This window comes from Erythrolamprus reginae, chromosome 1 (assembly GCF_031021105.1).
Source record: "Erythrolamprus reginae isolate rEryReg1 chromosome 1, rEryReg1.hap1, whole genome shotgun sequence".
Taxonomy (NCBI): Eukaryota; Metazoa; Chordata; class Lepidosauria; order Squamata; family Dipsadidae; genus Erythrolamprus; species Erythrolamprus reginae.
In genome coordinates, this window is record NC_091950.1 from 84,935,903 (window position 1) to 84,958,188 (window position 22,286).

The following is a 22,286-nucleotide window of genomic DNA, read 5'->3' on the forward strand; positions in this document are numbered from 1 at the left end:
ATAAAAAAAGGGGTAGGGATAATTTTTTTCAACCTTTGTAAAACCAGAAGGAGACTTTGAATGAGAGGCTCATTCTGTGAAAGCAGAAGAAGGAGAAAGTTTGGTCATTGTGAAGCTGCTGTCCAAGTAAGATAATATTGTTATTATTGTCATGAGCTTGCCTCAATGTAAAATTTGATTGCTGCTTGGGATTTGATCCCAATTTTTAAAATATTTCTTTGTGATCCAGATAGGTCAAAAGATGATTTGTGGGTGTTAATTGGTGGAAGATATTTTTCGTGGTGCAGATTGTTTTGGAAGGAAATATCTCTCAAGCCGTTGTAGAACACGATGTGCTATTTTCCCATTTGAGGAAGAAGGTTGATATAGCTGTCTTTAGGAGAGAGAATTAGAGGCTTGGAAGGAACACTTCAAGATGCAACAACCACATTCTAGTGATCCCTTATGAGGCAATGGATCTGCTGTTTTGTTCTGGGGTCATTGTTTTTTGTTATCTTCTTGTATGAATTCAGACACTTTTTATTTTATTGTACTTATTGGTTTTTGATTAGGTTTGTATGTTTCCTTTCTTTTAAGAGCTCAAGGTGGCCTACATAGAATTTTCTTCAATTTTCCCCCCAATGTAACCTTATGTGAGAAATTTTGGGGAAGCTGGGAGTAACTGAAGCAACAGGAGTAACGATGGAAAAAAGCAACGGAGCCATATTTATGAAATACGCTGCCAAGAAGTAGCTGATCTCATCAGCAGAACTTCAATCCTGATTGCAGGAAGCTCAGGAATAAGATATTAAAGATGATATTTTTAGATTAAAACACTTTATTGATGTTCGCTTCCTTGGTTTTGCTCTTTTATGAGAGCTTGACAATAGCTAGAGAACTTTGATAAGAACGTCCAGCTCTCATTCAGAAGCTCATTAATATGTCATCAGTGTACAATCTCTTTAAACCTTCTCCATCTTTTCCTTCCTGTTTGTACTCTGGACTGTTCTACCTTTATGGTAAGCAATAACCAAATTCCTGACCCATAATTTTGGTTGCTTATATTTCTCCTGTTATTTTGCTAGGCCTCCTAATACAGATTCTGATATCCTATGAGAAGGGTTACATTGGTCGAGAATTTATTTATTTTTCAATTTGTTTTTGTCAAGTACTTATTAGTAGTATACAAAGATATAAGAATGTTTATATACATGATACTAGTAAGAGAGAAACATTAGGACAGGGGACAGTAGGCAGGCTGGTGCACTTATGCATGCTCTTTACTGCAGTGATTTTCAACCTTTTTTGAGCCATGGCACATTTTTTACATTTACAAAATCCTGGGGCACACCACCAATCAAAGTGGCACAAAATGACACTCTAACACAGTTGAGGCTGAGGCTTCATCTAGTGGTGGCAACATTTACCTCCAGTCCTGACCAGGATTAGAAATCGAGACCATGGGGAGGAGTAGCAGCTTCAACTACTTGCCGTGGCCACACAATGACAAGTGCGTGGCAGCCCGAGCGGGGATTTTTCTGGGTGTGGCCTGCTATTGGTTCATCGCTAGTGGACAGGATGAATCCTAGAAGGTGATTTTTCAGTGAGCGTTCCCTGTGCCTCCACTCTTCCTGTGGCTGATAGCTGGAGAGATGTGAGGGGAATGTTTATGTTTGGATGAAGGCGGCTGGCGGTGGCCCGAATAAATGGCCTCCGCGGGCCATATCCGGCACGTTTTGGGAACCCATGTTTAATTTCCCCAGGGCACACCTGACCATGTCTCACGGCACACTAGTAGTGAGTGACAGGAAGGACGTTGTAGCAGATGATTTTATGGGCTATGGTTAGGTTGTGTTTAAGGCAATGTAGTTCTAAGCTTTCTAAACCTAGGGTTCAAAGTTTAGTTGTGTATTCTGTTGTGAGTGGAGGAGTGGAGGGCTCTTCTAGTAAAGTATCTGTGGACATTTTCTAGAGTGTTTATGTCTGAAATGCAGTGTGGGTTCCAGACAGATGAAATGTATTCAAGGATTGGTCTGGTGAAAGTTTTGTATGTTCTGGTTAGTAGTGTGAGATTACCAGAGCAGAGGTTACGTAGGATTAGGTTAATAACTCTTGAAGACTTTTTGGCGATGAAGTAGGGTTGGGCACTTGGATCATTTGATATGAGTATTCCATATCTTTAAGGGAGTGAGGGTTGTCTGCAAGGTCTTGTTTATTCAGCTTGCATTTGGTGTTCTGATTCTTTTTGCCAATGTGTAGGACAGAGCATTTTTTGGTTGAAATTTGGAGTTGCCAAATGTTTTATCATTCAGACACAAAGTCAAGGTCTTTTTGGAGAGTAGCTATATTATTGGTGGTGTTGAAAAGTTTTATGTTGTCGGTGACATTCAGGGGCTAAAGTCATTCAGTGAAATTCAAGTAGCCTGGAACCTGAATTTAATACCTTAATTCCTGTACCACACTGGTTCATTGTGTAAATACAGTCAATTGTGCTTTACTCAGTAAACCAATATTACATTAATATCTTTGCACAATGTGTGAGTTATGTTCTATTTACCCATCCAAGCTTGGAGTAGTACAAGGGTTGGCCAGAAAGTAATGAACCACATTATTTTCCTTCAACAATTATTTAATAAATACAATGAAATTTACACACGAGAAAGAATGATGTTTCTTCTACACTCCCTATTTTCCCACATAATCTCTGTCCCATTCTATGGGCTTCCTCCAACAAGACACAAGGGCAAGTATGTCCTGTTGGTACCACTCCTTGTTCTAGTGGTGAAGCCATTTCTGCACAGTACGAATCACATCTTCGTCATTGTCAAAATGTCTTCTGCAAATGGCATCCATTCAGATCCATGCAGATTCTCCATAAACTGTACACAAATGTTTGTGAATGTTCCTAACAGTTTCTTTCTCCACAGTGAGAAATTCAATGATAACACGCTGTTTGTAACGCACATCACTTATAGACACCATTTCGAAACACTGCTGCAGCAATGCTATCTGTCTGAAGAAAGGCAAAATTTACACATGTACTCCTGACAATTCAAATAATGTATATCTAAAGTTTTGCATTCGTACCATTACTGTAGGCTGAAAAAAATGTGGTGCATCACTTTCTGGGCAACCCTCATAGTTATAGAATATTGTCTTCTTTTCCATCATGTTACTTTTCATACTAAGATAGGGGAAAATAGATTAGGTTATCAATTGCCATCTCTTGCTTCTGTTGCACTTACCTTGTACATATATTTTCATGTGCCGACCCTGTGAGAAAGTTGAATCTGTAGAACAATAGCAGCTGTAACATTTACATTTTATAAATACTCAAAGATACCCATTTCAGCAATGTTGAAATAGTAGAAGTACAGTGGTACCTCATCTTACGAACTCCTCTTCTAACGAACTTTTCAAGATACGAACCCGGTATTTAAGATTTTTTTGCCTCTTCTTCTGAACTATTTTCACCTTACGAACCCAAGCCGCTGCTGCTGGGATGAAGGGGTTTCTTTCCCCCCCCTTTTTTGAAGAAAGAAAAGGGAGGGGCGGCTTGGAGGGGGAAAGACTTTGCATTAACAAAAGTAGGAGAACAGCGTGCTTACAGAGGCACTGAAACGGTGTCTTTTGAAGAAAGAAAAGGGAGGGGCGGCTTGGAGGGGGAAAGACTTTGCATTAACAAAAGTAGGAGAACAGGGTGCTTGCAGAGGCACTGAAAGAGTGTCTTTTGAAGAAAGAAAAGGGAGGGGCGCCCCCCTTGCCTTCCTTCCTTCCCACTCACCCTTTAGCCTTGCTTCTTCCACCCGCCCCCTTTAGCTGCTCCTCCCTGCCCTCTGTTTGGCTCCCTTCTAAAGTTTGGGATTTTCCTTAAGCATTTGCACGCATTATTTGCTTTTACATTGATTCCTATGGGAAACATTGTTTCGTCTTATGAACTTTTCACCTTACGAACCTCCTCCTGGAACCAATTAAGTTTGTATCATGAGGTACCACTGTGCAAGATTTAGTCTACCTACCATCATTTCTTCTTACTATGTGACCAGTCCATTTTCATTTCAAATCTTTTATTCTTTTGAGGGCATTGTATATTTTTGTTTGTTCTCTAATCCATGTGCAGTTCTTTCTATCTTGTGATGTGGAGCAAATATCTTTTCATGACTCTTTGCGACACTCATAGCTTTTGTATACATTGTGAGGTTGCACAGGCATTACATTATTATTCTACAGGAAACGTATAGAACGTATAGAATTAGTCAATGGATATTTTAATAAGCAGTTTTTGGCACAAGGGTCTTATAAATCAAGGGGAATAGCTATTCTTCTCAAAAATGACATTACAGTGATCCCCCGAGTTTCGCGATCCCGATCATTGTGAAAGGCTATATCGCAATTTTTCCACCCGATGACGTCACTCCCTTCCTTTCTCATCTTTCTTTCTCTCTCTCTTTCTCTATCTTGCTTCTTCCTCTCTCACACTCTCTTCCTCCCTCTCTCATCTCTTTCTTTCCTTCTCTCCCTTTCTCTATCTCTCCCCCTCTTGCTCTCGAGCGGCAAGCGAGCGGCCGGGCGGGCGGGTGATGGAGAAGCGGCAAGCGGCAAGCGAGCGGCCAGGCGGGCGGGTGACGGAGAAGCGGCAAGCGGCAAGGGAGCGGCCGGGCGGGCGGGTGACGGAGAAGCGGCAAGCGGCAAGGGAGCGGCCGGGCGGGCGGGTGACGGAGAAGCGGCAAGCGGCAAGTGAGCGGCCGGGCGGGCGGGTGACGGAGAAGCGGCAAGTGGCAAGGGAGCGGCCGGACGGGCGGGTGACGGAGAAGCGGCAAGCGGCAAGCGAGCGGGCCGGGCGAGCGGGTGACGGGCAAGCGGCAAGCGATCTTGGGGTTTCCCCTTTGCCTGGGCGGCGGGAAGACCCAGGGAAGGTTCCTTCGGCCGCCCAACAGCTGATCTACTCCGCAGCGCGGCAGCAGCAAGGAGCCGAAGATGGGGTTTCCCCGTTGCCTGGGCAACGGGGAAACCCCATCTTTGGCTCCTCGCTGCTGCCGCGCTGCGGAGCAGATCAGCTGTTGGGCGGCCGAAAGGTCTTCCCCGCCGCCCACACGCAAACTCCACCATCTGTGCATGTGCGGCCATGGAAAAAGGGGCGCGTATGCGCAGATGGTGTTTTTACTTCCGCACCACTACATCCCGAAATATCGATTATCGCGAGGGGTCTTGGAACGGAACCTTTGCGATAATCGGGGGATCACTGTAATATCTAATTGTTTCCTAGCATGATTTGATTGCTTATTTGTACCCTATAACTATCATTAAGTGTTGTACCTTATGAATCTTGAGAAATGTATCTTGTCTTTTTATGCACACTGAGACAGGGGTAGAATGGTTCTATAGAACCGGTAGCGACCCGCTGGTGATGTCACTAAACCGGGTTGGTCAGTACCAGTCCACGGGCACTGCAATTCTTTTTTTGAATTCTTTTTTCTTCTTCTGAGCATGTATAGAAGCTGAGTTTCTGGCCCTATGCATGTGGTCGCCATCTTGTTTTCAGCTTTCTTTCTTTTTTTAAATTTATTTTATTTAATTTTTTCTGTGCAGAAGCCAAGTATGTGCAGAAGCCAAGTATGTGCAGAAGCCAAGTATGTGCAGAAGCCAAGTATGGCCCTGTACATGCGGTTGCCATCTTGAGGAAACCAGCCAGTAAGTTAGTAAGTTAGAACCCAGTCTGCTTGGGTCCTCTCAACTTTTCAGTCGCACAAATGGTGAACGGCTGCAAAATGCCTTTCTCCTATTTACAGCTAGGCACCATTTTCTGCCTCCTTCCCATTTTTATTTGGTTTTCCTTCCCACCCTTAAAGCCCAGAACGAACAAAGACTTGCAACTAAAACCATACCCAACCATCCCCACTCTTCACTTCCTACTTCCTCTTCCTCCCTCTTTTACCTTCTCTTAAGTGCTTCTCCTCCTTACTCATATCATAGTTAACATAGTTAACAGATTGAAATTTTCTTCTCCACTCTTAATCTAATGGTGCCCCATCCTAAGATTATTATCTTCATTACTGCCTTCTGCCGCACGAATCCCAGCGACCAGTTAGGTCCCACAGAGTTGGCCTTCTCCGGGTTCTGTCAACTAAACAATGTTGTTTGACAGGACCCAGGGGAAGAGCCTTCTCTGTGGTGGCCCCAACCCTTTGGAACCAACTCCCCCCATATATCAGAGTTGCCCCCACCCTCCTAGCCTTTCGTAAGCTCCTTAAAACCCACCTCTGTCGTCAGGCAAGGGGGAATGGATACTTTCCCTCCCCCTAGGCTTATAAAATTTTATGTATGGTATGCAAGTATGTATGATTGGTTTCTAAATTGGGGTTTTAAATTAACTTAAATATTAGATTTGTTTACATTGTATTATTATTGCTGTGAGCCGCCCCGAGTCTGCGGAGAGGGGCGGCATACAAATCTGATTAATAAATAAATAATAAATAAATAAATTGTTCTATGTCTATTATTCTGTATTTTTAAAGATACCATCTTACTGCCATATTATAGGTATGCATTCTTTCCCTAGTGCTACCTCTACTGAAAAGATCTCTTTTCGTCCCCTGAGTATCCCACCAATTAATTTCCGATTATTATACCAAATAATCTATAGCTGTAGTTTAACTTCTTAGCCCATTTATTGTTTCTCCTGCTTTTAAATTCAAGGCATAGTGCTCCCTCCTCTTCCTTGAATTCTTACTTGCCCTTCATTTTTCTTAACTCCTATTCCAACTATAACTAAATATTCCACAGCAAATGAACATTTGATTACATAATTTGATAAAGAATATTAAATCGTAACTTTGGTTTTACATTAAATCCTTTGAGTTATTTCATAAAATACACCTTTACTTGTATCATTTATATTTCAATAATAAACCATAATACTTTCTTCAAAGATTATTTCAAATGTAAGTCTTTTAGAAAATGAGGGGAAGTAATAGTTATTCAAATTCATAAGTTTTCACATTATACCTTATTTCATACTTTTTGTTGTTGTATTCTATTTACCTTTAATAATACCAAGTGTGTATTGAACTTCAATTTGCATTTTGATCTAACAAACCAAACTTATATCAATCTATAATATAATTACCATTTATTTATACCTATAGTTATTTTATATTTCAGCAGCTTCTACCAATCACAAACTACTATTACATAATAGTGATAAGAGTATTCCTCTCTCCCCTTAAGAAAAAAACAGAAATCTTCCTTTTTCTTTAAGCTTGCCTTTTTCTTTCCTTAGCTTTTCTTCTTTTTTTTCCTCTTTGTTTTACTTTTGTATCCCCAATTTGAATTACTTAGTCATTTACCTTTTTAATGTTTATTGATATTGTAGATTTTCTTTCAACCTTCTTAATCCCTCTCCCCAACTCTCTTTTTAAAAATTTGTCGTATGAAATATCCATATCTTTGCTGATTTCTTTTTCTATCACTATTAAACTCAAAGGAATAATCACAAAAACCAGTATTATCATTAAACTTTTCATTTTTTATGTCTTCTTCTTTTTTTTCCACTGTCAAGATCAAAGTCTTTTTCTACCACCTTTTCTTCTTCTGTTTTCTTTTCCTTTTTTCTGACTTTTTGTTCTAATTCATTTTCTTTGTTTGTCATTATAGTTTGAATAGTTTTATTTATTTTATTTTATTTATTAATTTGTATGCTGCCCCTCTTCGAAGACTCGGGGCGGCTCACAGGATACAATATAAAACAGTGCATAAAGAACAAATCTAATTAATTAAAAAACTAAAAAGTTAAAAACCCAGTACTGTATATTAAAATCAATCAACCAATTCAATCACAGCCATACATCACATTTATTGGTCAGGGGGGTTTAGATTTATCCTTACTGACTTCTCATGTTTTTTCTTTTTCTGTTTTTATTCCATGTGCAAGTTCTGAAATGATTTTTATTTCTTTTAACTCTTCACAACAGTTTTTCAAAAAAGCTAGCAACTCTTCATAGTCATTTACTTTCATGTTAATCCAAGTCATAGTTCATAAATTTTCGCAATACGTCCAACTGTCAAAAAGTGTCTGTTTCACAATCTTTATGGTTATTTCCTTTTAGGTGAATTTAGATAAGGTATTTATATTTAGTATTTCATACATCAAAGTTCATTCCAAGTTCATTCACTCCAGTCCATTATTCAGTTTTATTTCTATTTCCTAGGCAGTCAACATAGATAGTTACTGGCTTAGTAACTTAATTTGATGTAAAATTTTAGAGTTTGTTGGTGCCTTCTGTAACTCAGTTTCCTTCTATTTAAATTCATTTGCATATTTTCTTGAGATTTTATTTCCAAATGGTTATACTGAAGGAAATAGTCTTTCATCACAGCATTATTCACTTCCCAAACATTCATTACGTCTATACATTTACCCAAATTATTATTAAAATATTTTAATTTCTCTTTACATTCCTTTAGAACCCTCTTTTTCGGTAAAATAGTTTCATTCAAACTCCATCTATAATGTAACACCCCCTTTAAATATCAAAATTAGATTATAATCAGAAAAGATTTTAGTAAAATGTCTTGAGGTGTTTGTTCATCTTTCCAATATTGTGCACAGATAATCCTCACTGCTGTTAAGACACATAATACCAAATACCTACTTCTCTTATCAATTTTTTCTGATATCATCCCTAATAAAAACAAGACAAAATTAAGAAGATATTTATTTTTATTTTTTTGCAATTTTTTCTGGTTTTTTCCTTCTATGCATGTGCTGAAGCTGAGTTTTTGGCCCTGTGCATACATTATCATCTTGTTTTTGGCTTTTTTGGGGGGGGGGGATATTTTTTTAAAAAAAATCAGCATTGTAGTGATGGGCTCCTATGGGTGCGGTCAGGTATGCAGAACTGGTAGAAAAAAAATGTTTTTTTTTCTTTTTTTCCCTTCTGGGCTCTGGGTATGTTTTTCCTATCGCAGTAAATGAGGTTGAATGTGTATAATTTTAGAAGAGTTGTGATTGCATGTGTGTGCATATACGTTATATAGTAGATAATGTATATTTTTGTGTGCCTATGTGTAATATGTATCTACACATATGGCATATATACATAGAATTAAATAGTATATTTTGCATGTTCAGTAATAGTATATACAGAAATTGTATCTCTTTGAGGTGAGGAGGGGCCAGGCACCTTAACCCTAACCCAAACCCTTGACGTGAGTGATAAATTAAAAATAAATAAATTTATTAGACTTGTATGCCGCCCCTCTCCGAAGACTCGGGGTGGCTCACAACACATTACCAAGCACAAATCTAATACTAAAAACAGTTATAAAACCCATTATAAAACAGTGATACCATCCATGGTCACGTTGGCCACCATTAAGCCAGTCACATGATCTTTAGGCCACTCCCAGTCACTCCCCCCTAGTCACATGGCTGGCAAGCCACACCATAAAATAAGCTACGGCCACAGTGTTGTAGTTATTTTTTTTTGCAGGTTGGATGAACGTCAAATTCAAAATTACAGGCCTATTTCTTTACTTAACACAGATTATAAAATCTTTGTTTCTATTATGGCAGAGAGATTAAAAACAGTTTTAAACATACTGATACACCCAGATCAAAATGGCCTCCTCCACAATTGTCCTGTTAGAAACAATACTAGATTAATAACAGACGTGTTAGAATATTATGAAGTAAGATTGGATAAATATTTAGCACTTCTCTTTATTGATGCTCAGGAGGCATTCAATAATATAAATTGGTATTTTATATTGATACAAATCAAATTAATACAATTCGGAGATAACTTCACTAAAGTGATAGAAAATATCTACTCTCAACAATCGGCCTCTATTTTGATTAATGGAGATATGACGGAGAAAATAAGTGTTGAAAAAAGAGTTAGACAAGGCTGTCTGATTTCCCCTCTCTTATACATCCTCTACGTAGAAATATTACTGAACAAAGTAAGAGCTAATCAAGATATTAAAGGCTTAAAAATTAAAGATGAATATTACCAAACTCAGGTCTTTGCAGACAACATTACTGAAAATCCATTACATTCGGGACCAAAATTACTAAAAAAGAGAAAATTTTGGGAAGGTAGCTGGGCTCAAGATTAACAAAAACAAAACAAAAATGTTAATTAAAAATTTGCGAAAAAAACATATAGAAGAGCTAGAAAAAACCATGGGAGTTAAATCGGAAAAAAAGTTAAATATTTGGGAATTTGGCTGTCAGCAAAATGTGCCTCAATAAAAGAGGACAATTATCAGAAACTATTAAAAGATATACAAAAAAAATCTTTCAAACTGGACCAAATTACAAATTTCTTTATTAGGCAGAATTTCGGCAATTAAAATGAACATACTTCCAAAAGTTCTTTACTTGTTTCAAACTGCCTCAATTAGGATGGAACAAAAAGAATTAGACAAATCAATTAGAAAATTTATCTGGAAATGGAAAAAAAACCCCAGAATTAAGTACACACAGTTGATTGGGGGGTATTCCGGGAGACGGATGCACCCGCCAATCAGCTTTTTTCTTATTTTCCGGCCCAAAAATGAAGGTGTGTCTTATACTCGAATGTAAAATAATGAACATGATGTTACGTTTTTGAAGCCTTTTAACAAGATGCCTATATTATTTCTGATTGTTTAGAATCTAACCTAAAAAGGTTACAGCATTTGGCCGGATAGGAAACCGTAATGATTCGCCTGGTGGAAAAGTTGTTCATTTTTCTCCTGTTTTCTGCACTGCTTGGATTCTTTCTTTCTGTTCAATGGCATGCAGAAATAACAGGTAAGACAATGGATCATTGATTATCTGAATTCAATTACGTATGTGTATGGGAGGGGACGTATATTTTCCAATAAAGTAGTTATAAAAAAGTAGGTAAGTATGACAAGGGAGTGGAACTGTGTGAACATTACACTCAGAAGGCAGAAGAAGGAAATAAGACTAAGAATAAAAGAGAGGGATGGGAATGTGTTGAAATAGAGGTCAAAATGCATTCAGAAGCGATGAGCTGTATCGCCTTTTGTAGTTCTGGACACGGGTTGATAGATGATAAGAGCACAGAATGTACTATGGATTCTGCTGCTCTTCATGTGGTTTTGAATAGCAAATAAGGCGAAACCTAAACAACTAAACTAAACAACTAAACTCTAAAGACACAATCATAGGTTTACAGACTTCTCAAACCGAAGTGTTAGTCACATGCTTCTCTAAATTGGCAATGACCAATAAGCTTGTCATCCTTTCAACTCTAAATAATGAAATCTGCTGCCACTGAAATGTACATTAAACTTAAACTTTCAGAGTTTCTTTTTAAAATAAATATTAAAGAATAACATAAATGACTAGGCAAAGAAAAAAAAGGAAAGTGGAAGGAAAATAAAACCTCAGTAAATTAACGGAAATTACAATTGTCTTAACAGGCTCAAGCTCAATCCAGACAAGACTGAGTGGCTGTGGGTACTGCCTCCCAAGGACACGTCCATCTGTTCATCCATTGCCCTGGGAGGGGGAATTATTGACTCCCTCAGAGAGGGTCCACAACTTGGGCGTCCTCTTCGATCCACAGCTAACTTTAGAAAACAGGTTCGCACAGGTTCGCCTGGTGCACCAGTTGCGGCCCTATCTGGACCGGGACTCACTGCTCCCGGTCACTCATGCCCTTATCACCTCAAGGTTCGACTACTGAAATGCTCTCTACATGGGGCTATCTTTGAAGAGTGTTCAGAAACTTCAAATCGTCCAAAATGCAGCCGCGCGAGCAGTTTTGGGCCTTCCAAAATATGCCCACATCTCTCCATCACTCCGTGAACTGCATTGGCTGCCAAATGGTTTCCAGACACAATTCAAAGTGTTGGTTATGACCTATTAAGCCCTACATGGCATAGGACCAGATTATCTCCGAGACCGCCTTCTGCCGCACGAATCCCAGTGTCTGGTTAGCTCCCACAGAGTTGTTCTCCTCAGGGCCCCATCAACCAGACAATGCCGGCTGGCGGGGCCTAAGGGAAGAGCTTTCTCTATGGGAGCCCCGGCCCTCTGGATCCAGCTCCCCCCAGAGATTCGCACTATCCCCACCCTCCTTGTCTTCCGTAAAAATTTGAAAACACGTTTATGTCGCCAGGCTTGGAGTCATTAGACCCCAGCCTCTGCCCAATGAATGTATCTGGTGTGAGAATAGGTGTGTGACTTTTTGATTTTAAATGTTTAGTTTTAAGAAATGTTTTAAAGTTATTAACCTATGAATTGGCCTAGCAAATAAACAAATAAATAAATAAATAAAATCAGTATTTCACTTATTACTTAAACATATAACATTAATCGTATCATTTTGAAAAATAATTTCAAGGCAAAAAAATTAAAAAGAAAGTCCTTAAAAACAGTAAGCAAAAATAATATTACATTCTAGTTTCCTTCCCAATATACCCAATCAGTGATTTCATTAAATTATTTATAAACATTGCAATAGCTTCTGCTTACTATCTTGACATCAACTCCAGTGGTACCTCTACTTAAGAACTTAATTCGTTCCATGACCAGGTTCTTAAGTAGAAAAGTTTGTTAAGTAGAAGCAATTTTTCCCATAGGAATCAATATAAAAGCAAATAATGCGTACAAACCCATTAGGAAAGAAATAAAATGGAGGAAGAGTAAGTCTGAATCCGACCGAACACTTGTAAGAGCTTTTATTAAGACCTACAAAGTGGTGCTCAAGGCGGCAAGATGTGCGTATCATGCTGCCTTGATTGCATCAGTGGAATGCCGCCCGGCCGCCCTGTTTAGGGTGACCCGCTCCCTTCTAAATCAGGGGGGAGTTGGGGAGCCCTTACAGGGTAGTGCTGAGGAATTTAACTCATTTTTCTCTGATAAAGTCGCTCGGATCCGGGCTGATCTCTACTCCAATTGCATAGCAGTATCGGCTGACAATGAGTCAGTCGAGGTGACTGGGGCTAAACGTCTTTTGTCCATCAGTCTGGGAGGAGTTTGACTTGTTGACACCTGATGAAGTGGACAAGGCCATTGGAGCTGTGAGTTCTGCCACCTGTCTGCTGGATCTGTGCCCCTCTTGGTTGGTTTCGGCCAGTCAAGAGGTGACACGGAGCTGGGTCCAGGAGATTGTCAATGCCTCTTTGGGGAGGGGGTCCTTTCCGGCCCTTTATAAAGAGGCACTTGTGCACCCCCTCCTCAAGAAGCCTTCCCTGGACCCAGTGTTTAATAACTACCGTCCAGTCTCCAACCTTCCCTTTATGGGGAAGGTTGTTGAGAAGGTGGTGGCGCTCCAACTCCAGCGGTCCTTGGAAGAAGCTGATTATCTAGGTCCTCAGCAGTCTGCATTCAGGCCCGGCTACAGCACGGAAACTGCTTTGGTTGCGTTGATGGATGATCTCTGGCGGGCCCGGGATAGGGGCTTGTCCTCTGTCCTGGTGCTTCTTGACCTCTCAGCGGCTTTCGATACCATCGACCATGGTATCCTTCTGCACCGGCTGGAGCGGTTGGGAGTGGGAGGCACTGTTCTTCAGTGGTTCTCCTCCTACAGTGCTTCTCCTCCTACCTCTCCGGTCGGTCACAGTCGGTGTTAGTGGGGGGTCAGAGGTCGACCTCTAGGTCCCTCCTTTGTGGGGTGCCTCAGGCGTCGGTCCTCTCACCCCTGCTATTCAATATCTACATGAAACCATGGGGCATGGGGTGAGGTATCATCCTTCTGCACCGGCTGGAGCGGTTGGGAGTGGGAGGCACTGTTCTTCAGTGGTTCTCCTCCTACAGTGCTTCTCCTCCTACCTCTCCGGTCGGTCACAGTCGGTGTTAGTGGGGGGTCAGAGGTCGACCTCTAGGTCCCTCCTTTGTGGGGTGCCTCAGGCGTCGGTCCTCTCACCCCTGCTATTCAATATCTACATGAAACCATGGGGCATGGGGTGAGGTATCATCAATACGCCGATGATACCCAGTTATACATCTCCACCTCATGTTCAGTCAACGAAGCAGTGGAAGTGATGTGCCGGTGCCTGGATGGGTGTCAACAAACTCAAACTCAACCCAGACAAGACGGAGTGGCTGTGGGTCTTGCCTCCCAAGGACAATTCCATCTGCCCGTCCATTACCCTGGGGGGGAAACTACTGACCCCCTCAGAGAGGGTTCGCAACCTGGGCGTCCTCCTCGATCCACAGCTGACATTGGAACATCATCTTTCGGCTGTGGCGAGGAGGGCATTTGCCCAGGTTAGCCTGGTGCACCAGTTGCGGCCCTATTTGGACAGGGAGCAGTGTTCCCTCTAATTTTTGGGGGTGGGTGGGCGGAAAAGTATAGTGTCTGAGCGACAGTCCCTTCGGGACTGGGCGGCACAGAAATAATAAACAAACAAACAAACAAATAAAAAACCCACCCTGTTTTGCCTCAGAGAATTTCAAAATAAAATACTGTACTGTGTGTCTATAACAGTGAGCTCATAATAGGGCAACTCTATCAATATCAAAATGCCACTTAAATAGTTGAGCTAGTTTCAAACTAGATTTTGATTTTATTTCTCTCTTCCTTACCCCCATTCTTTTTCTTTCTCTTTTCCTTCCTCTCTTTTTTTAATCTGTTTCTCTCTCTTCCTCTCTTCCTCTCTCTCTCCTTCCCTCTCACTCTTTCCCTCTCGGCTTCTGGGCAGGTTTGGAAAACTCTGAGTTGATGATGATTTTCAAGTGAGCGATTGCTCACTGCTCAGCTTAGAGGGAACTATGACAGGGAGTCATTGCTCACAGTCACTCATGCCCTCATCACCTCGAGGTTCGATTACTGCAATGCTCTCTACATGGGGCTACCTCTGAAAAGTGTTCGGAAACTTCAGATCGTGCAGAACGCAGCCGCGAGAGCCATCGTGGAGCTTCCAAGATTCGCCCACGTTTCTTCAACATTCCGTGGCTTGCATTGGCTGCTGATCAGTTTTCGGTCACAATTCAAAGTGTTGGTCATGACCTTTAAAGCCCTACATGGCAATGGACCAGATTACCTCCGGAACTGCCTGCTACCGCATGAATCTCAGTGACTGATAAGGTCCCACAGAGTTGGCCTTCTCCGGGTCCCGTCAACTAAACAATGTCATTTGGCGGGCCCCAGGGGAAGAGCCTTCTCTGTGGTGGCCCCAGCCCTCTGGAACCAATTCCCCCTGGAGATTAGAACTGCCCCCATCCTCCCTGTCTTTCGTAAACTACTCAAGACTCATTTATACCACCAGGCATGGGGGAGTTGAGATAGCTCTTCCCCCTAGGCCATTACAAGTTATGCATGGTATGTTTGTGTGTGTGTATGTTTGGTTTTATAATAGGGGTTTTTAGTTATTTTTTTATTATTGGATTGTACATGTTGTGTTTATTATTGTTGTTAGCCGCCCCGAGTCTGCGGAGAGGGGCATATAAATCCAATAAGTTGTTGTTGTTGTTGTTGTTGTTGTTGTTGTTGTTATTATTATTATTATTATTATTATTATTATTATTATTATTATTATTATTAAAAGCTCGGAATTTGGGTGGAGGAGGAGGAGGAAGAAGAGGAGGGGAACATTCGCTGCCCAAGGAAGAAGGTGAGGTGAGGGGAATAAAAAAACCCCAAAACTTTAAGGCTTTTTTAAAAAAAAGAAGGATTCTGAGGCTGCGAGGAAGAGAACACGCCTTCCATACATCTGGTACGAGGCTGCCTCCCATACACTGTGCCAGAGAGAGAAACCCAGGGGGAATGGCAGGAAACTGGCTGGGGCTTCGTGCTGCTCTCAAATTTCCTGGGAATTTTTTCTGGGCTCAGGTTCTTAAGTAGAAAATGGCACGTGAAGCCATATCTATGGGCATGCGAGCCATTGCCCTAGCTCAGCTCCAGTCCATATGTGCTTGCCGACCAATTGATTTTTATCTGGCCCCACTCATGCCACTCGTCCCCTCCCAAGAGTCTTCATGAGGCCTGCTTTGGATGCCAGGTAATAATAATAATAATAATAATAATAATAATAATAATAATAATAATTTATTAGATTTGTATGCCACCCTTCTCCAAAGACTCGTAAGTACAGAGCTCGTGTGGAGGCTCTGAGAGGGCTTTTTTGGCCTCTGGGGGGCCTCTGGAGGAGCAGGGGAGGCCATTTTCACCCTCCCTGGGCTCCAAGAAAGCCTCCGAAGCCTAGGGAGGATGAAAAATCGGCCTACCGGGCCCATTGGAGATTGGGAAATGGGCCATTCCTGGACTCCAGAGGCTTCAGAGAGGCCTGGAAGGCCCAAAATAGGTTGTGAGGGGTCGTGCACACATGCATGGGTGTGTGTGTGCACAGGGGACAGGGAAGCATGTGGGGAGTCATGTGCGCATTCACAGGGGGCATGGCATGCAGGACATTGAATTATGGGTGTGCTTTTGGCACCCAAGGAAAAAAAGGTTTGCCATCACTGCCCTAGGGTAACTCTCTCCACCCCTCCCCCAGTTTTATGCCACCTGCATGCCATCAGCAAAGCCTTAAATTATCATTTCAGCCAAAGGCCAAAACCTTAAGACAGTGTTTTCAAACTTTGGCAACTTGAAGATATCTGGACTTCAACTCCCAGAATTCCCCAGCCAGCATTCGCTGGCTGGGGAATTCTGGGAGTTGAAGTCCAAATATCTTCAAGTTGCCAAGGTTGGGAAACACTGCCTTAAGAGGTGGAGTGTACGGATGTATGCATTCAGTTATTCATTCATAGGTTTACTTTGAAGCATCCATGTTGGGGTTCCAGCTGGCTGGCTAATTGAGCCACACCCTGGCCATTTCACAGATGTCTGTAAGCAGCCTCACCCCATGCAGGCCCTTGCTTACAAAACTAAACACTAAGCGTGCCTGTTCCTGTTTTAGTAGTAGAGGAGAGAGCAAACAGATGAGAAGCGGAGAAACAATGTTTGGAGCTTGACGGCTATTGTAGGCAGGTGGGGTATCAATCATTTGCCCAACCAGAAGCTACAGTAAGTGGCATATCCTGGTGGGATTCTTGTCTGGAATTCCTAAGAGGTCATTAAGGGGCGAGTACAAACGCACTAGAGTGCCTTCCGTCCCCTGTCCTATTGCTCTCCTATATCTCCTATACCTTTCTTCGATTCCTATATCTCTTCTTCTATTTTTTCATTGATATGTTCTATTACTATATCTTCTTTTCTATTATTTCTTAGATATATTTTACTATGAGTATCTCCTCTATAACCTTCATCATGTATTTTACTATATGTATATAGATATACTGTATATCCACTAAAACCCTCATTGTGTATTGGACTAACTAACTAACTAACTAACTAACTAACTAACTAACTAACTAACTAACTAACTAACTAAATAAAATTTGGAGTTGGAGTTCAGCTTAAGCAACAACGCTTAAGAGCTGACTTTGGAGCTTGGCAGTAACCATAAAAGAGGCAATCACATGAAGGCAGCATCTCATGGCAGCTGGCACAAGAACATTTAGGAGGCAAAGGTTGTATGCTACTTAACCTTGAGACTTTTGTTTGAACTGAGTATAAAGGGCTGTGCATTAAAGGTGTATTTATAGCACATCAACTTGTAAAGCCTCAACTTGTAGACGTAGCCCATAGCGACATCCTGTGGTTGGACGGTATGTCCTGAAATAAAAAAAGCATTGTGTATAGATCTGCTACACTGATGTGTGTTCAGTGGTGGGTTTCAAATTTTGTTTACTACCGGTTTTGTGGGTCTGGCTTGGTGAGCGTGGCAGAGGAAGGATACTGTAAAATCTCCATTTCCTCCTGATCAGCTGGTAGAATAGATGGGGGCACGGCCAGTCAGAGGTGGTTGAACTATTCAAAATATTTGCTACCGGTTCTCCATAATTGGTCAGAACTTGCTAAAACCCACCTCTGATTCAGTCCTGGAAATACAAAGAACCTTCACAAAATTAAATGCTCGGAAATATCCCCATGATTTCATTTCTGTGTTGGAGGAAAAAGTAATTAGTTAATCTTATAGCAATTATTTCACACAACACTGTTCACCAGATGTAATTAAAATATTGATGAACTAAAATTCCCACTCAAACATGGGATACAGGATTGCAGATCTGATTTTTTTTTAAAAAAACTTACTTTATAAAATATATCTTAACAAAGTTTGATACTTTTCTTCTAGAGCAAAAAGAAGATTGGTTTGAAATACAAAATGATCGTAAAAACAGATTGAATTCCATCTGCCTGAGCAAGAATTTAAGAAATTTAACAAAAACGTTGAATGAACAGGTGACTAGACAACTCTTTGTGGATGAGAACTACAAATTTATCTATTGTGAGGTGCCAAAAGTAGGCTGTTCTAATTGGAAGAAAATTGTTTTGCTACTCACACTCAACATGAGCAGAAATGTCTTTGAAGTTAACCATAGTGAGATTCATAGAACAAAACTTCTAAAGCGGTTGAGTTCTTACTCACCTGAACAACAAAAAGAACTTTTGAACTCCTTTACAAAAGTGATGTTTACCAGACATCCTCTAGAAAGAATGGTCTCTGCTTACAGAGACAAATTATTGCATGATGAACCTTACTATGGCACCATATTGGCAAATGAGATTAAAGCCTTGTTTAGGAAGGACAAAAATTTTACAGCACGTGTGACTTTCCAAGAGTTTGTAAACTATGTTTTGACGAGGAAGAGTGACAATTTGGATGTACATTGGAAACCAATGTTCCAGTTGTGTGATCCCTGCAATATTCAATATGACATTCTGGGAAAGTATGAGACACTGGATGATGATGTCTATCAAACTCTCAGAAGAATCAGAGTTTCAGAGATGGTCCATTACCCAGACAGTAGATTGTATAAACAAAGGACAAATGAGAACCTCACTACCCAATATTTAACACAACTGGACTGGAATCAAATACAGAAAGTCGTGGAATTTTATCAGATAGATTTATCTTTATTTAATTACACTTTTAATGTTGAAATGAAAATGACATTTTCAGGTTAAGGCATACCTTTATTTTTTGGATACCTTTCTTAGATGAAATATCTTTTAGAAAAAATACATTTGTTTCAGGTGGCTATCTGTTTCTAAGTTGCCTCCTTAAAGATGTTTACTTGGCGTCTCCAGTGACTTCATTTAGAATGTCAAATATTTTGTTTCATTATTCTGTAAATTTGATTTTACTGGTAACTTGCCTTATTTTATCACAACTGGACCATGCTTTGCTATGTATTTATGCATCACACTAACCTTTACCACAAATCAAAGTGTCTGGATCTATCCTTTGCATTAGGTAAAAAGCAAGAAAATCACAGTTCAAACAGCTGTATGAACCTTGACATTGAGCACTTGAAATTTGTTTCCAGTTTATGTCTTGTGTATTGAATATGACTAGCATGCAAGAACATGTTGTTTATATGCTTTCACAAGCATTCACCAGATTCTGTCTCTGTTTGTATTTGATATTTTGTTTTCATGTGTCTATCATTTCATGTGTCTATCTTACTAGTATCATGTATATAAACATTGTTATATTTGTATCATATTTTTGCTGATAATGAAAAGGAAGGAAGACTACTATAGATCTATTTCGGGCTTATTTGCCTTCATCAGGTAGCTACATCCTTTATATTTTGTTATATTTTTATATATTACCGATACGTACTTGACAAAACAAACAAAATAAAAATAAATAAATATGAATTTTGTGCTTCTCAAAAAATAAATTCGCCTTGAAATGAATCTTGCCATGTGGGGTGGGCTTTGCATGGAAAATGCAATGTAGAAATTTGTGGATAGGCTATGGTGATATTAATATTAATATCCTATTAATAACATATATCAAATATATTTCTTTCCTCTTCTCCCTTTTCATCCTTCACGCATCCTTCTGAACTTCCACAAGAGTCTCTAACTTTTTTAAATGATTTTTATTATTTTTTCCTTTAAAAACAAACACATGTACAACATTAAAACATACAAATATATTTCATTTCATTTCATTTCATTTTATTGGATTTGTATGCCGCCCCTCTCCGTAGACTCGGGGCGGCTAACAACAGTAATAAAAACAACGTGCGACAATCCAATACTAAAAACTAAAAACTCTTATTTTAAAACCAATCATACATACAAACTTACCATACATAAATTGTGGAAGCCGAGGGGGGAAAGAATATCTTAATTCCCCCATGCCTGACGACACAGGTGGGTTTTAAGAAGCTTGCGAAAGGCAAGAAGGGTGGGAGCTATTCTAATCTCTGGGGGGAGTTGGTTCCAGAGGGCCGGGGCCGCCACAGAGAAGGCTCTTCCCCCGGGTCCCGCCAAACGACATTGTTTAGTTGACGGGACCCGGAGAAGGCCAACTCTGTGGGACCTAATTGGTCGCTGGGATTTGTGCGGCAGAAGGCGGTCCCGGAGATAACCTGGTCCGATGCCATGAAGGGCTTTATAGGTCATAACCAACACTTTGAATTGGGACCGGAAACTGATCAGCAACCAATGCAGACTGCGGAGTGTTGGTGTGACATGGGCATATTTAGGAAAGCCCATGATTGCTCTCGCAGCTGCATTCTGCACAATCTGAAGTTTCCGAACACTTTTCAAAGGTAGCCCCATGTAGAGAGCGTTACAGTAGTCGAGCCTTGAGGTGATGAGGGCATGAGTGACTGTGAGCAGTGACTCCCGATCCAAATATTTTATATACATAAAATAAAGGAAAAACATAAATTGATTAAAATTCTTGCAACATTTCTGTTTCAGTGTTATATATTTTTCATTTCTATCCCTCTACATATTTTTTTAGAAACATTTTATTAGATATATACATATTAAAAACAAAGAGAACAAGACATTGTATTTTTCAACTTATAGTTACAGTTGTAGCATGTCTGTTGTAGGACAATACAACACATACCCCTGGCCCTCCCCACTCCAAAACTGTATCTTCGACAGTTTATATTTTTTGTAATTCTATGGTCTATAGCAACAGCATATTTATCAGTGTAACATTAGTAATAATAAAATAAAATATTAGTTACAGTCTTAATCATTTATATCCTTATTTTTACTTATACTTCTACTTATCTCTCTACATATTTTTATATATCCATTTACAATTCCCAGTTGTTTCTTTATGTTTTCTAGATATTGTGTTTCATATATTCTTATGTTGAAAGTACAAGGAGAGGTTGCAGGAACTGAGCATGGCTAGTCTAGCAAAGGGAATAATCAGGGGAGACACAAGATAGCAGTGTTGAGGGGCTGCCACCGAGAGAAGGGAAAGTCAGGCTGTTTTCCAAAGCACCTGAAGGCCAGACAAGGAATAATGGATGGAAACTGACCAAGGAAAGATTCAACATGGAAATAAGGAGGAACTTTCTGATGGTGAGAGCGATCAAACAGTGGAATAGCTTGCCTGCAGAGATTGTGAGAGATCCAACATTTGGGAATTTCAAGAAGAAACTGGACTGCCAATTGTCCGAAATGGTATAGGGACTCCTGCCTGAGTGGCCGTGGGGGTTGGACTAGATCAGTGTTTCCCAACCTTGGCAACTTGAAGATATTTCGACTTCAACTCCCATAATTCCCCAGCCAGCAAATGCTGGCTGGGGAATTCTGGGAGTTGAAGTCCAAATATATTCAAGTTGCCAAGGTTGGGAAACACTGGATTAGATGATCCACAAGGTCCCTTCCAACCAGGGGTGGGCTACTGCCTGGACAGGGGGAAATGCAGTGGGGTAGTGAAAATGGAGCTCCACCCCAGAGCCCCCAATTTGCACTGAGAGATGTTGAAAGAAAATGCAGGGCATCCTGTATAAGCCATGCCCACAATGTGGTAGTAAAAAATTTGGTAGCCCTTCACTGCTTCCAACTCAAACAAACAAACAAACAAACAAACAAACAAACAAACAAACAAACAAATAAATATTGTATTTCTTATTTATATCATTATAGTATTTTACATACATTTTTATTTATAACAACAACAACAACGAGTTGGAAGCGACCTTGGAGGTCTTCTAGTCCAACCCCCACTTAGGCAGGAAACCCTATACTACTTCAGACAGATGGTCATCCAACATCTGCTATAAAACTTCCAGTGTTGGGGAATTCACAACTTCTGGAGGCAAGCTGTTTTATTGATCAAGTGTTCTGACTGTCAGGAAATTTCTCCTTAGTTATAAGTTACTTCTCTTCTTGTTTCCACCCATTGCTTCTTGTTCTACTCTCAGGTGCTTTGGAGAATAGGTTGACTCCTTCTTCCTTGTGTAAAGTGACCAGATTTGTACACTAGTAAAGAGGGACACCATTGACAGGAGGAGGGACCTGCAG

At 40.4% G+C, this 22,286-nt stretch overlaps 1 protein-coding gene across 2 annotated transcripts; it reads left to right on the forward strand.

Moving 5' to 3' along the window:
- Nucleotides 1-39: 39 nt before the first annotated feature.
- On the forward strand, nt 40-19,655 carry LOC139170280 (carbohydrate sulfotransferase 8-like). Of its 2 annotated transcripts, XM_070757261.1 has the most exons (4): nt 44-126; nt 10,637-10,777; nt 15,490-15,555; nt 18,124-19,655. In XM_070757261.1, the coding sequence occupies exons 2-4, from the start codon at nt 10,684-10,686 to the stop codon at nt 18,954-18,956; spliced, it is 993 nt and encodes a 330-aa protein (XP_070613362.1). In that variant the 5' UTR covers nt 44-126; nt 10,637-10,683; the 3' UTR covers nt 18,957-19,655. The 2 variants fall into 2 exon arrangements, with proteins under 2 accessions (XP_070613371.1, XP_070613362.1); XM_070757270.1 differs by lacking the exon at nt 15,490-15,555 and having other exon boundaries at nt 40-126.
- Nucleotides 19,656-22,286: the final 2,631 nt, after the last annotated feature.